Source organism: Oncorhynchus nerka, linkage group LG24, assembly GCF_034236695.1.
Source record: "Oncorhynchus nerka isolate Pitt River linkage group LG24, Oner_Uvic_2.0, whole genome shotgun sequence".
NCBI classification, from domain to species: domain Eukaryota; kingdom Metazoa; phylum Chordata; class Actinopteri; order Salmoniformes; family Salmonidae; genus Oncorhynchus; species Oncorhynchus nerka.
This window is the reverse complement of record NC_088419.1, coordinates 54695436-54708154: the sequence shown is the minus strand read 5'-3', so window position 1 is coordinate 54708154 and position 12719 is coordinate 54695436. Positions and strand designations below refer to the sequence as shown.

Here is a 12719-nt window from a genome sequence, read left to right as displayed (position 1 = left end):
GAAAACAAATACTTAATATGATACATTAGAATACATGTTATCATAGCGATACAATTAAACATTTTAACATGCAGCTACAGTCCTCTCGTCCCAAAGTGATGCTAACGTGTGTGAGATTAAAAAAACAGCATACGCAGCATTACTGATTAAATTAGCTAATGTAGCCGAGCGGCATGCTGGACTAAAAAGTAATATGCTCACCTTTTGAATCAATGACAATATTCATATTGATCAGTGAAGCTGTCCCAAATGAGTAATTTCAGTAACACGTTCATTTAAACTCTCCATTTCAAGTGTTGTAATTGGAGATTAAAACATCTGCCCACTGGACGATGTTGATTGGCTAAAAAATGTAACATATAACAAGTACCTACACATTTCTTCGTTTATTTTGTAGACGCCTTCCTTTAAAAAATAGAAAACATTCTGCATGACATATTGCACGCACACAACATTCAACAGGAATTGTGTTCGCAAAATAATTAGTGTCACTGCAGTATACAACTGATTTCAATATTGGAGTGATTAAATAATTATCAAGACAATTTTATTCCGTTGCACAACGTTTCGAAACATTCGCTATTGTGTGCCCTTAATACATGACCCTGGTACTCACCTGTGGTGGCTAATGTGTCCGGGCCATATCCCCATCACAAAAATGATGTACACAATTGCAGTCATTAAAAATATACACTAAGTGTAAAAAAACATGAAGAGCACCTTCCTAATATTAAGTTGCAGCACCTTTTGCACCCAGAACAGCCTTTATTTGTCAGGCATGGACTCTACAAGGTGTCAAATTGGCCGGGCGTCCTTTCATGGTGGACCATTCTTGATACCCATGGAAAAGCGGTTGAGTGTTTCCCTGTTCAAAAGCCCCTTAAATCTTTTGTCTTGCCCATTCACCCTCTGAATGGCACACATACGCAATCCATGTCTCAATAGTCCCAAGGCTTAAAATCCTTATTTAACCTGTTTCCTCCTCTTCATCTTTCTACACTGATTTGGAATGGATTTAACAAGTGACATCAATAAGGGATCATAGCTTTCACCTGGACTCATCTGGTCAGCCTATGTCATGGAAAGAGCAGGTGTCCTTAAGGTTTTGTACACTCAGTGTATATCTCTAACACTAAAGGCAGTTACCTTTGATTCTGAAAATACAGAACTAAGTTCTGAATTCTTCCAGGCACTGAAATGGGAACAATAGGGAATGGCATGCACAAAGTAAAATCTTTCAGCATATTAATAGTACACTGTTCGGAGATACACAATAACAATGTAATACTGATGTAGTAGTCGCTTGTTGATGTGCATGTTACTCAATGACATTGTCTAGAGGTGAGAAGCACGTAATGACGAGACATACGGACCAGCTTTCTTAAATTAGGCTCCTCTCCATGAATTCAAGTTCCACTGAGCTGAGGCACATCGGCAACTAAAGAATGGTGGTGGAAGTAATTCATTGCAGGTACTCATGCTTTTCCTGTTCAGAAAGATCATTAGTATGGTAGTAAGATAACTTCACTTTTCCTATTGACGATCTCCGTTATCTGCTTTAACATGTCATTAATATAAACAGAGATGTATTAACAATTCTGTCTTTGAAAACATTTGCTGTATCATCCTGATATTCTAACATACATCATAAAATATTCTGTTCAGGTGGATAACCCCATTATGTTAGGGTAGCCTAGTGGTTAGAGCGTTGGACTAGTAACCGAAAAGTTGCAAGTTCATATCCCCGAGCTGACAAGGTATAAATCTTTCGTTCTGCCCCTGAACAGGCAGTTAACCCACTGTTCCTAGGCCGACATTGAAAATAAGAATTTGTTCTTAACTGACATGCCTAGTTAAATAAAGGCAACATTTTCTTTTTTTAATGTTCAGTGGTGTATCAATAGCCAGGTGATACAGTCCAATTGCATAGTCCAATTTGAGGCTTCGTGTGTGCATGTGTATAGCTTCCAAATGGTATTCTTCCTTGTTTGCTTCTGAGAGCACAGGCAGCATTCTCTCCACCGTTCTCTCAGAGAAATACTGGAGTTTCTTGTCCCGTTAGAAGGCGATACGTAGAGGCTGGCATGGTCTTCAAGTGAATCTGTTCAGAAAGACGAACACAGCCATGAATGACAATGCTAATATTTCTTTGACCAATTCATTTACTTATTGAGTAATGTTCTATCAATACAGAGAAAGTTAGATTTATGAAATGAAAGTCAGTGTGAAATCTAGTGCTTCTGATCAGGATTGGTGTTGAATTCCTCTCTCACCTCCCCGACTGCGTCAGTCAAAATGTGGATGATCTTCTCGTGAGGAGTGGCTACCACACTCTGCCCATTGATTTCAATGATGCGGTGTCCAACCCGGATGCCCCCTCTCTCTGCGATCCCTCCACGCATCAGACTGCAGATCTGCTCAAGGCAACAGTAGGATGAGAAAGATAGAAAATACAGATTAAAATATAAGTGAGAGAGTTTTGAGGTGAGTGAAAGTGGACAATTGACAATTTTAGCTTGACTACTATAGAGTTCCTAAAATGGATGCCGCACATCTACTATTCAGTCTAAAATGCTGTTACAGACCACATTAATTTAAGATTCACTTGTAATCTTTATTCCAGACCATGTTCACTGTGATAAATGAAAATAACCTAAAATTAATTCTACTCACTATTGATTGTACTGGGCCTTAGCAAAATAATAATAATAATAATAATAAAAACATAAATGAAACATGAATGTTGGATCCTGTTTGGGGATTCTGTCTGGCAGTTGTATTCATACAAGTTTGTAGAGTAAAATAATAAAGCAACTGTCACTTACAATCCCGTCCTCTACACTGAAGCCCAACTGAAATTTTGGGTCCGGTCGCTTGATAATTGCCATGGTGACGGGAGGGCAGTGAACGATACTGAGCTTCACCTCTGCTTGGTTTTTTAAATCCTTTCACAAAAACAAAACTGGAAAATACATAATACAAATACTAGAAAGATGTCTGCCAACGTATAATAAATGTCTGCAAAGATAAATGTCTCTGTCACCTTAAAGTACCTGTTCACTAACTGTTCACTATCCCTATGCATTCTGTGCTTCTTAGATAATGAAAGACATTCACAGAATGAGAGGAGTATTGTGTGTGTGTCTGTGCATGTGCATGGAATACATTTAACAAAACAACATTAGGTGACAAAATGCAACAACCTGCCATCAGGTCCAACCTCATGCCGAAATAATACCTGGAAAGCAAACAAACCACCAATTCTTCTTCCTCTCCACATATCACACGCATCCATCTCTATGACTTCAGCAATACAGCACCATCTAGTGTACATTCTAGGAACTATACAATAGACACAGCCAAGATAGCTCACAGGAAAGAATGAAACAGGCACAGACACAGTCCCCCTCTTACCCGTATTATACTCTGGCAGGTGGCTATGGGGAGGCCCACCAGGCTAGTGCCATTGACTGACATGATGCGGTCTCCTATGCTGAGGGCCCCGCAGCGTTCTGCAGGACCACCGTGGAGCAAGTTGGCCACCATCACCGTGGGCAGGATGGAGCCCCAGCCCGACTCCACCACAGCCACCCCCACTATCTCCCTGGGAGCCTTGGAGATGGACACCTGGACACAGACAGTAGGGAGATGGTTTAAGAGAAAGGGGGGATTTCATGGGTGGTGTTCAGTAGGGAAACGCTGTAGCAAAACTTTTTGCAATTGAAAACAAAAAAAACAATGTTAACGTCTTATTGGAGAAGTTCAGGTATTAACTAACTCCATTTCAAAATTGTTTTTCCCCAACTGAACACAACGTTGATGTACATTCCACTTAAGACACATCATGAAATGTATGGATCTGTTTCAATACTGTCTTGAGCGAGATAGGAAGTGCTTGTTGCATAGTGTACAACCAGCAAATATCTATTTAGTTTATGAAGGCCAACATTTAACTCCATGCACAACCAAATGTTAACATAAAACAGATTTCATAGGCTCCTGGTTGATGGTTAAATCGCCACTGACTGCATTCGATACGCGAACATGAGTCAATTAGATCAAGAGTAAAAACAAATGCTTATCTAGGCTAAAGGTAGGAGGAATACTGTGTTTATAGGCCGACACTCAAATGGAAACGCTGTCTGGTAATAACAACATGGTGCTGAAATACTGACGGGTTTCTGTACCTCTCTGATGTTATCTGAATCCGAGAAGTGTACCAGGTCTCCGTTATAGTGCTCCTGTGTCCCCAGGTAGTCACTGTACTCGCTGGGCCTCAGCTCACTGGCCTTGATGCCGTTGGCATGGAGGAACTGCTGGTAGGCCACACCGAAGGCCTGGCCAATCGCCTGAGCGATCACCTGGGCCTGCATGCAGGAGAGACACAGTGAGTCAGTGGGCATGTTCAAACGTGTCCCAGCCTGGCAGGTAAGAGTACGATAATCCTTGTCATATAACAATATGGCAATCCTGTTCCTCCTCACAATCTTACAGAGCATTTCTAGTTGTCAAAATAGGCTGTGGCTAACCATCAAGATTACCTCAATCCTAATATTACACCGAACCATAATCTATCCCAAACTCTAACCTAACCATAACAGTAATGAACTGCTAATTTCCTCTTGTTTAACAACTCCTGGCATGGAAAAGTAACCTGGGTGCCAGGCTGTTTGTTTTTGTGTTCAACAAAGCTCCGCTACCTAGTTGCATGGCAAGTACTGATGGCTCAAGTACTGTAGAAAAAGACTGGCACTGGGAATAAAACATATATATATTTTTCTTTTTTTCCCCTTCTTCTAACCAGTGCAACATAATCTGATTATTTTCAACAACAAAAAAATCCCCACAGAAAACCAATTGGACATAATGCTGTATGGTTTCTGATTGAATGACTCACCTCGTCAGAGTTGAACACATGGCAGATCATGCAGCACTTTTTCTGTGGCCCGGGGGAGTTGACCCCAGCAGGGTTCCCCTCCTGGCCCTTACGCCCCCCGGCCGGCTTCCTGCGGGCCATCAGGACCACGATGCTGCCGATGTCTGCGATGTAGGAGATCATCTGGAGAGGATGGTCCATCATGGCCTCCTGTAGGTGGAACAGAAGGGATGAATGTGTGGAGGAAACATGTACGAACTGTTCACTAACACTTTCATGTAAGTTAACTAACACATTAATGTTACCGAGGCAATGATTTTTGGTAAAAGAATGTGAAAATCCATGATGGACTCATTCTCACTAGGTCTAACAACGAAGAGGGCTAGGTTAGTCTAAGGCTGCATTTACACAGGCAGCCCAATTCTGATATTTCTTTCACTAATTGGTATTTTGTCCAATTAGATCAGCTCTGAAAATCTGAAAAAGTTCTGATATGAAAATATCTGATGTAATTGGTCAAAATACCAACTAGTAGATAAAAATGACTAGAATTGGGCTGCCTCTGAACACAGCCTAACAGCACCCACTATATATCTAGACGCAGTCAGCCATGCAGAAGGGAGCAAGCTGACAAACTGACCCACTTTGATTCTCTTTACTATTCAACTGTACAGGACGAGTTTGACTCAAATTAGAGACACTGCTATTCAAGGAATGACCTTCAACTACTTTGTCATCCATTCAAACCACGTCATGCTCGGCTGATTGTGTCAGTGGCAGCAGTTGCCTACCTGTGTGCCTGCACTGAGGACTTTGATGCGCTGAGTGGAGATGAAGAGATCCACCTCGGTCATAGGCTGAGACTCTCCCTCTGGGGCCTGGAGTAAGACAAGAGCAAACCTTTTGATGATACTTTTTAAAGCAGATCACCCATTCTTGGCAGAATGGTCTGAGCCATTCTGCCACATCTGGTCTATTGGCCCTCCCATCCTTATGAGGCCAGTTTCACACTCATCTCAGTCGAAGCTCTTCTCTGTCCTGGCATCCTAAGGAAGGAACAAGCTTCCCCCTAATGTCAGTACACTCCCAGTCCATCTTCCGTAACGGCTGAAAACCTACCTCTTCAAACAGAATCTTAAATAATCCCACAGTCCCCCCCAAAGAACAAACACCTTACCATTGCACTTGCCTTTCCTGCACTAACACTTGCATTTATCTTTTCATACTATCATTGACTTTGCTTTATTGAGGAAAATGTTTACTTACTATGATTGTAGCAACACCCCATAGCAAGAAATATAACCCGCAAACAGTTCTGTCACAGCATACTCTTACCCCAGCAGTCCTCAAACCACTGTGATATGTGATTTTTCTTACCTAGCTACCTTAAGATTAATGCACTTACTGTACGTCGCTCTGGATAACAGCGTCTGCTAAATGACTACAATGTAAAATGAAAACTCACTTTGATCCTGTCCACAGCCTCCTGGGCCTGTTTCATTCGAGCGTTGGTGGAGGGGTTCTTGTCAGACTTGAGCTGGGTGGAGCCCAGGTACTTGGCCCCAAATACGACCCCATCCAGGAGGTCATTTGGATCACAGGGGCCAGGCACTGACAGAAATGCAATACTATTATTATTTAAGAGTTCAATGAGAGAAGCATAGAAGTTTTACATACAGCCTAAATTGAGATTACCATCTTTATAGGCTGGGCGGTCCTCTGCGCCCTGTAAATGAAGAGGTTAGTGATTACTGAACAAAGTGAAAGACACAGCTCATTTGAACCAATCATCAGCAAAGTAATATACACTAATGACACCACCATTCATCATTGATAACCATATTTTAGCATGTCAAACTTACCCGCTGACTGTTCTCTGCAGAGTCTACCGCCGGAGCCTCCTCCCCTAACTTCATCCATACGGGCTCTGGGACCTCGTCCTCCGGGAAAGACTCCACGGAGTCATCCCTGTGGCGCAGCTGCCAGCCGTTCCCAAAGTGTTCCCAGAACCTTTCGCCATCCTCCTGGTTGTAGGAGACCGACACCACCGCGTCCATCTCCCCTCTCCGGTCCATGTAAGGAGGAACCTTGATGTCAGAGGAACTGGGCTGGGAAGCCCCTATCTCTGTACACTCCAACAGCCCTAATAGGTCTCTCTGGTTACTCTCTGAGTAAAGCATCTCCGAGGCCTGTTTCGGGTTCTGCTCTGGGTCTGGTAGCAATGGGCTGATGTCCATCAACAGAGATGGGCCTGGAGGCTCAAATTCAGAGGGCTCAGAGAATTCTGATGGTGGTGGTGTAGGGTCAGAGGTTGAGTCCCTGTGGAGAGGGCTTTCTCCAATGACCTGGAATCGGTTTAGCAGGTGGTGGATCCGCGTGTGGTCTTTGTCACCTGTTCTCCTGATCTCAACCTTCTCCTCCATCGCATCCCCCACCTCTCCTCCCTCTTTGCTAGGATCCAGAACCTGTTTGGTTGGGGTGTTATCCTCAGGAGCATAGTCGATTAGCTCCTCCTGGCTAACTACCAGAGAAGAAGCTGCAGTGTCACTGGTGTACAAGGGAGGTAGGGACTCACTTAATCTGTCCTCTAAACTGTCCACGGGGACCAAGGAGGGAGGGAAGCTAGGGTCGTCCATCTCTTCCACTGAACCTGCTTCACTAGAGTCGTCTGACCTCCAGTCCAGAGGAGGGGGCTCTATTAGGTTAAAGGAGTCCAGGTCTTCTGATTCAGGGTAAGAAGCAGCTCTAGAGAACTGGCTTTGGCTGTCTGGCTCATCTACAGCAGGTCCATCACAAGCAGTGTTCTCCTGTTGAGCTGAAGGTGAGGAAACGGTTTGTTTCTCCTCGTTTCCAGCAGGGCAATTACCTGCCTCCATTTTGTGGATAAGAGCACGGATCATAGGCAGCACATCACCAGGTTGAAATGATGGAGACTCCACATACATACAAGCCCCTTTCAATGCCTAGTAGGGTGTTTCTGCAATTTATAGGGGTAACTGTCGGAAGTTGGTATTTTTTCACTGTGAAAGTAGACCGTTTTTTGCATTCACCACTTCTTGTGCAGGGGAATAATAAGAGCAACCACTCTTTAACAAAATGACCAGTAAAAGAGCTACTCACAAAAAAATACAAGACTCCAATCTTCTGAAAATAATTACAGAGAAAACACATTATATGCTGGCAGTGCTGCTAGAGAAATGACAGTAGCTGGATTGTCATTGCAGCTTGGATCACCCAAGCTAATTTGCTAGCTATCTAATTTAGCTACCTTCGGCTACTCGGCTAATTTACAGTCAAGAAGCGTCACTAAATAAGCTATCTCCCTGCTGGTTTACGAGACATTGAGGACAATATTGGCATTACCAACATAAATCTGACATGATCCAGATGCTCACCCGGTTAAATTCTGGATCCGATGACTGACAACTGCTTGAATGTAACTGTCACGGATGAAGTTTACTTGTTTGGGAACTCAGCACCAAAACAGAGAAGTCAGCAATACAAGTCAGCTAATGGTAATAGCTACAAATGTAACAGCATTTTGATAAGTACATTTGCTGGACGCTCATATCGTGTTTATGATACATAAAACGATGTCGTTGTTTCACTGCTGTCAAGCGGACACTCGCAAAACGCGGTCTACTCAACTCATCCGCTCTTCAGTTTCCGCATAAATTTGTTGCGCGAATAAACACCACTTTACGGTACCGCGTGTTTTCTGGTAGGGGGAACAGTGTAGGATGCACTGTCATGCAGCGACAGAGACGATAGCTACAAATCATTCAAAGCAAACAGTTTGAAGCACACCTATTAAATCTTCCATATTCCAAATTATACCAAACATTTTATTTCATTTTCGTGACTTACTAAAAATTACTTTGATATCGCGGGTAAAATGAGGCTGCAGAGGCTGCAGTAGCCTAAGGGTAGTGCTGTTTATGAAATGTTAAATTGTCAAAGCACACACACACCTTCACATCAAGATCGAAGTAAGCTTGATATGTTTTTTTAGTAGAGAATTCATCCATGTAATGACCATTTCAAACCATACGATGCCAACTTAAAATATGGGTTAATATAATTGGTTATTCTATATTACAGTGAACTTTTAAGTAAGATAAAACATTTTGTTGGCGCTGTTTCTATTTCTCCAATTGCACCCTGTGTGGCTGGAGTAAAAAAAAAAGGAATAAATGAGTGGCACCTTTATCTGGTAGACCTCCAATTCCATGAAATAGACTGACCTGGTGAAAGCTGGGATACTTATTGCGTGGCAGTTTGATGTTGTAGGGTGTTTTAGTTTCAGACATAATGCCCATTGATACTGGTAGATAAACGTTTGAATGCCACATAATATCTGAACATCAATGCCAATCAGGTGCGTCCCTTTATTGCAGCAATGTATCTATCTTCCGATGGGTTTGTTCCACTGGATATTACTTTATGCCACAAGGCTAGGGTAGGATTCATAATTAATGGTTCCAGCAAGAATATACCATGAAGGGATGCATTTGATCGACAACAAAGTTCAGATACCCTGTTGCCTTTGCATGTTGTTTTACTGGTATCGTTGGTCCCTATGTGTGCCATAAAAACACATTTCAAAAACGTGTTTTTTCTTACTTCTTATGGCTGCATGGGGCAGTATTGAATAGCTTGGATGAAAAGGTGCCAGAGGTGCCCAGAGTAAACTGCCTGCTCCTCAGTCCCAGTTGCTAATATATGCATATTATTATTAGTATGGTATAGAAAACACTCTGACGTTTCTAAAACTGTTTGAATGATGTCTGTGAGTATAACAGAACTCATATGGCAGGCAAAAACCTGAGTAAAAAATCCAACTCCTGGTGGGAAATCTGAGGTTGGTCGATTTTCAACTCAGTCCCTATTGAAGTTACAGTGGGATATTGGTCATCTTGCACTTCCTAAGGCTTCCACTATATGTTAACCGTCTTTAGAAACTTGTTTGAGGCTTCTACTGCGAAGTGGGGCCGAATGAGAGTGGATTGAGTCAGAGGTTTGGCAGCAGTCACGCACTGGTCACGTGCATTTCACATGAGGGATATCTCCCGTTCCTTTGCTTTTCTGAAGACAAAGGAATTCTCTGGTTGGAATATTTATTGAAGCTTTATGTTAAAAACATCCAAAAGATCGATTCCATACATCGTTTGACAAGTTTCTACGGTCTGTAACGGAACATTTTGACATTTCGTCTGCAACTAGTGAACGCGCTTCGTGAGTTTTTATTTGTTTACCAAATGCGCTAACAAAAGTAGCTAGTTGGACATAAATTATGGACATTACTGAACAAATGAAACATTTATTGTGGACCTGGGATTCCTGGGAGTGCATTCTGATGAAGATCAAAGGTAAGTGAATATTTATAATGTTATTTCTGACTTCTGTTGACTCTAACATGGCGGATATATGTATTTGTTTTCTGAGCGCTGTTCTCAGATTATAGCATGATTTGCTTTTTCGGTAATGCTTTTTTGAAATCTGACACGCGGTTGCATTAAGGAGAAGTATATCTTTAATTCCATGTATAACACTTGTATTTTCATCAACATTTATGATGAGTATTTCTGTAAATTGATGTGGCTCTCTGCAAATTCACCGGATGTTTTTGGAACTACTGAACATAAAGCACCCAATGTATACTGAGATTTATTATATAAATATGAACTTTATCGAACAAAACATACATGTATTGTGTAACATGAAGTCCTATGAGTGTCATCTGAGGAAGATCAAAGGTTAGTGATTCATTTTATCTCTATTTGTGCTTTTTGTGACTCCTCTCTTTGGCTGGAAAAATGGCTGTGTTTTCTGTGGCTTGGCTCTGACCTAACAATCGTTTGTGGTGCTTTCGCTGTAAAGCTTATTTGAAAATCGGACACTTTGGTGGGATTAAAAACAAGATTACCTTTAAAATGGTATAAGATACTTGTATGCTTGAGGAATTTTTATTATGAGATTTCTGTTGTTTTGAATTTGGCGCCCTGCACTTTCACTGGCTGTTGTCATATCGATCCCATTAACGGGATTTCAGCCCTAAAGGTAACACAAATCAACCAAAATAGCCTGGCATGGTAATTACAATATAAAAACTTGAAACACAGCTAAGTCAACTAAAAATAGGTCTGTTATTGTTTTGAAAGAACAAAAAACAAATTAATCTTAAAATTAACTAATTAAATTACTTAATTTAGAAATACATCAGTGTGGTTTCATCTACATAATTTATATGGAAAATACAATACATACTCTACGTGTCTTGTTGAGTCCTTGTGTTCTCTCAGAAGAGCAGTGTGTGTTTCCTGGTACACTACATGACCAAAAGTATGTGGACACCTGCTCCTCGAACATCTCATTCCAAAATCATCAGCATTAATATGGACTTGGTCCCCCCTTTGCTGCTATAACAGCCTCCACTCTTCTGGGAAGGATTTGATGGGGTTGAGGACAGGGCTCTGTGCAGGCCAGTCAAGTTGTTCCACACCGATCTCTGTATGGACCTCACTTTGTGCATGGGGCATTTTCATGCTGAAACGGGAAAGAGCCTTCCCCAAACTGTTGCCACAAAGTTGGAAGCACAGAATTGTCTAGAATGTCATTGTATGATGTAGTGTTAAGATTTCACTTCACTGGAACTAAAGGGCCTAGCCCGAACAATGAAAAACAGCCCCAGACCATTATTCCTCCTCCACCAAACTTTACAGTTGGCATTATGCATTGGGGCAGGTAGCGTTTTCCTGGCATCCACAAAACCCTAATCCATCCGTCGGACTGCCAAATTTGTGAAGCGCGTTTCCACTGCTCCAGAGTCCATGGGGGCGAGCTTTACAGCACTCCAGCCGACACTCAGCATTGTACATGGTGGTCTTAGGCTTGTGTGCGGCTGCTCGGCCATGGAAACCCATTTCATAACAGTTCTGCTGACATTGCTTCCAGAATCAGTTTGGAGTTTGATAATGAGTGTTGCAACCGAGGACAGATGATTTTTTACATGTTACTCGCTTCATTACTTGGCGGTTCTGCTCTGTGCGCTTGTGAGGCCCACACCTTTGCGGCTGAGTTGTTGCTGCTCCTAGACGTTTCCACTTTACAATAACAGCCCTTACAGTTGACCGGGACAGCTCTAGCAGGACATACATTTGACGACCTGATTTGTTGGAAAGGTGGCATCCTATGACTGTGCCACGTTGAAAGTCACTAAGCTCTTCAGTAAGGTAATTCTACTGCCAATGTTTGTCTATGGAGATTGCGTGGCTGTGTGCTGGATTTATACACCTGTCAGCAACTGGTGTGGCTGAAATAGCCAAATCACCTAATTTGTAGGGGTGTCCACATACTATTGTATCATCCAGCCCTGTTAGATGCATTGGAAGACGGATGTGCTTCAGGTCCCACTGGCTCTTTTCCATCACTGCTTAGGAGGGTTGTTAATTACCATGCTATATTTTATTCAATATTATCTTACTCATCTTTGTAAACTAGAAAATGTTTACTATCCATTTTTACTGTGTTAAAATTGGATTATGTTGGCTCAAAGTTCTTATATACAGTAAAATAGTATTTTTTATATCTTTTAGCTGGCCTAATAGTGGCATGTCATGCTTTGCAATGTTTAATGACTATGGATTAGTGATCTGATACTGGCAGATGTGAGAAAATGTTCACCATCCATTTGACTGTGTTAAACTTGAATTATGTTAGCTCAAAGTTCACTGTAATGTACAGTAAACTAGTGTTTTTCCAATGTTGACACTGGCACGATATGGGTATGTTATGCTTTGCAATGTGAATGACAATGCATTCGTGATGTACTAATGGCAGACGT

The 12719-nt window shown here is 41.9% G+C and overlaps 1 protein-coding gene across 4 annotated transcripts; it reads right to left on the bottom strand.

Moving 5' to 3' along the window:
* Window positions 1–371: 371 nt before the first annotated feature.
* LOC115108190 (amyloid-beta A4 precursor protein-binding family A member 3-like) lies at window positions 372–8549 on the bottom strand. 4 transcript variants are annotated; one of them, XM_029632249.2, is made up of 10 exons: window positions 6739–8549; window positions 6572–6602; window positions 6342–6487; window positions 5668–5754; window positions 4898–5086; window positions 4188–4367; window positions 3415–3627; window positions 2826–2945; window positions 2274–2414; window positions 372–2101 (listed from the first exon to the last, which is right to left on the bottom strand). In XM_029632249.2, the coding sequence occupies exons 1-10, from the start codon at window positions 7819–7821 to the stop codon at window positions 2030–2032; spliced, it is 2262 nt and encodes a 753-aa protein (XP_029488109.1). In that variant the 5' UTR covers window positions 7822–8549; the 3' UTR covers window positions 372–2029. The 4 variants fall into 4 exon arrangements, with proteins under 4 accessions (XP_029488109.1, XP_029488114.1, XP_029488112.1 ...); XM_029632253.2 differs by lacking the exons at window positions 372–2101; window positions 2274–2414 and adding an exon at window positions 3204–3238 and having other exon boundaries at window positions 2877–2945; window positions 6739–7919; XM_029632254.2 differs by lacking the exons at window positions 372–2101; window positions 2274–2414 and having other exon boundaries at window positions 2858–2962; window positions 6739–7919.
* Window positions 8550–12719: the final 4170 nt, after the last annotated feature.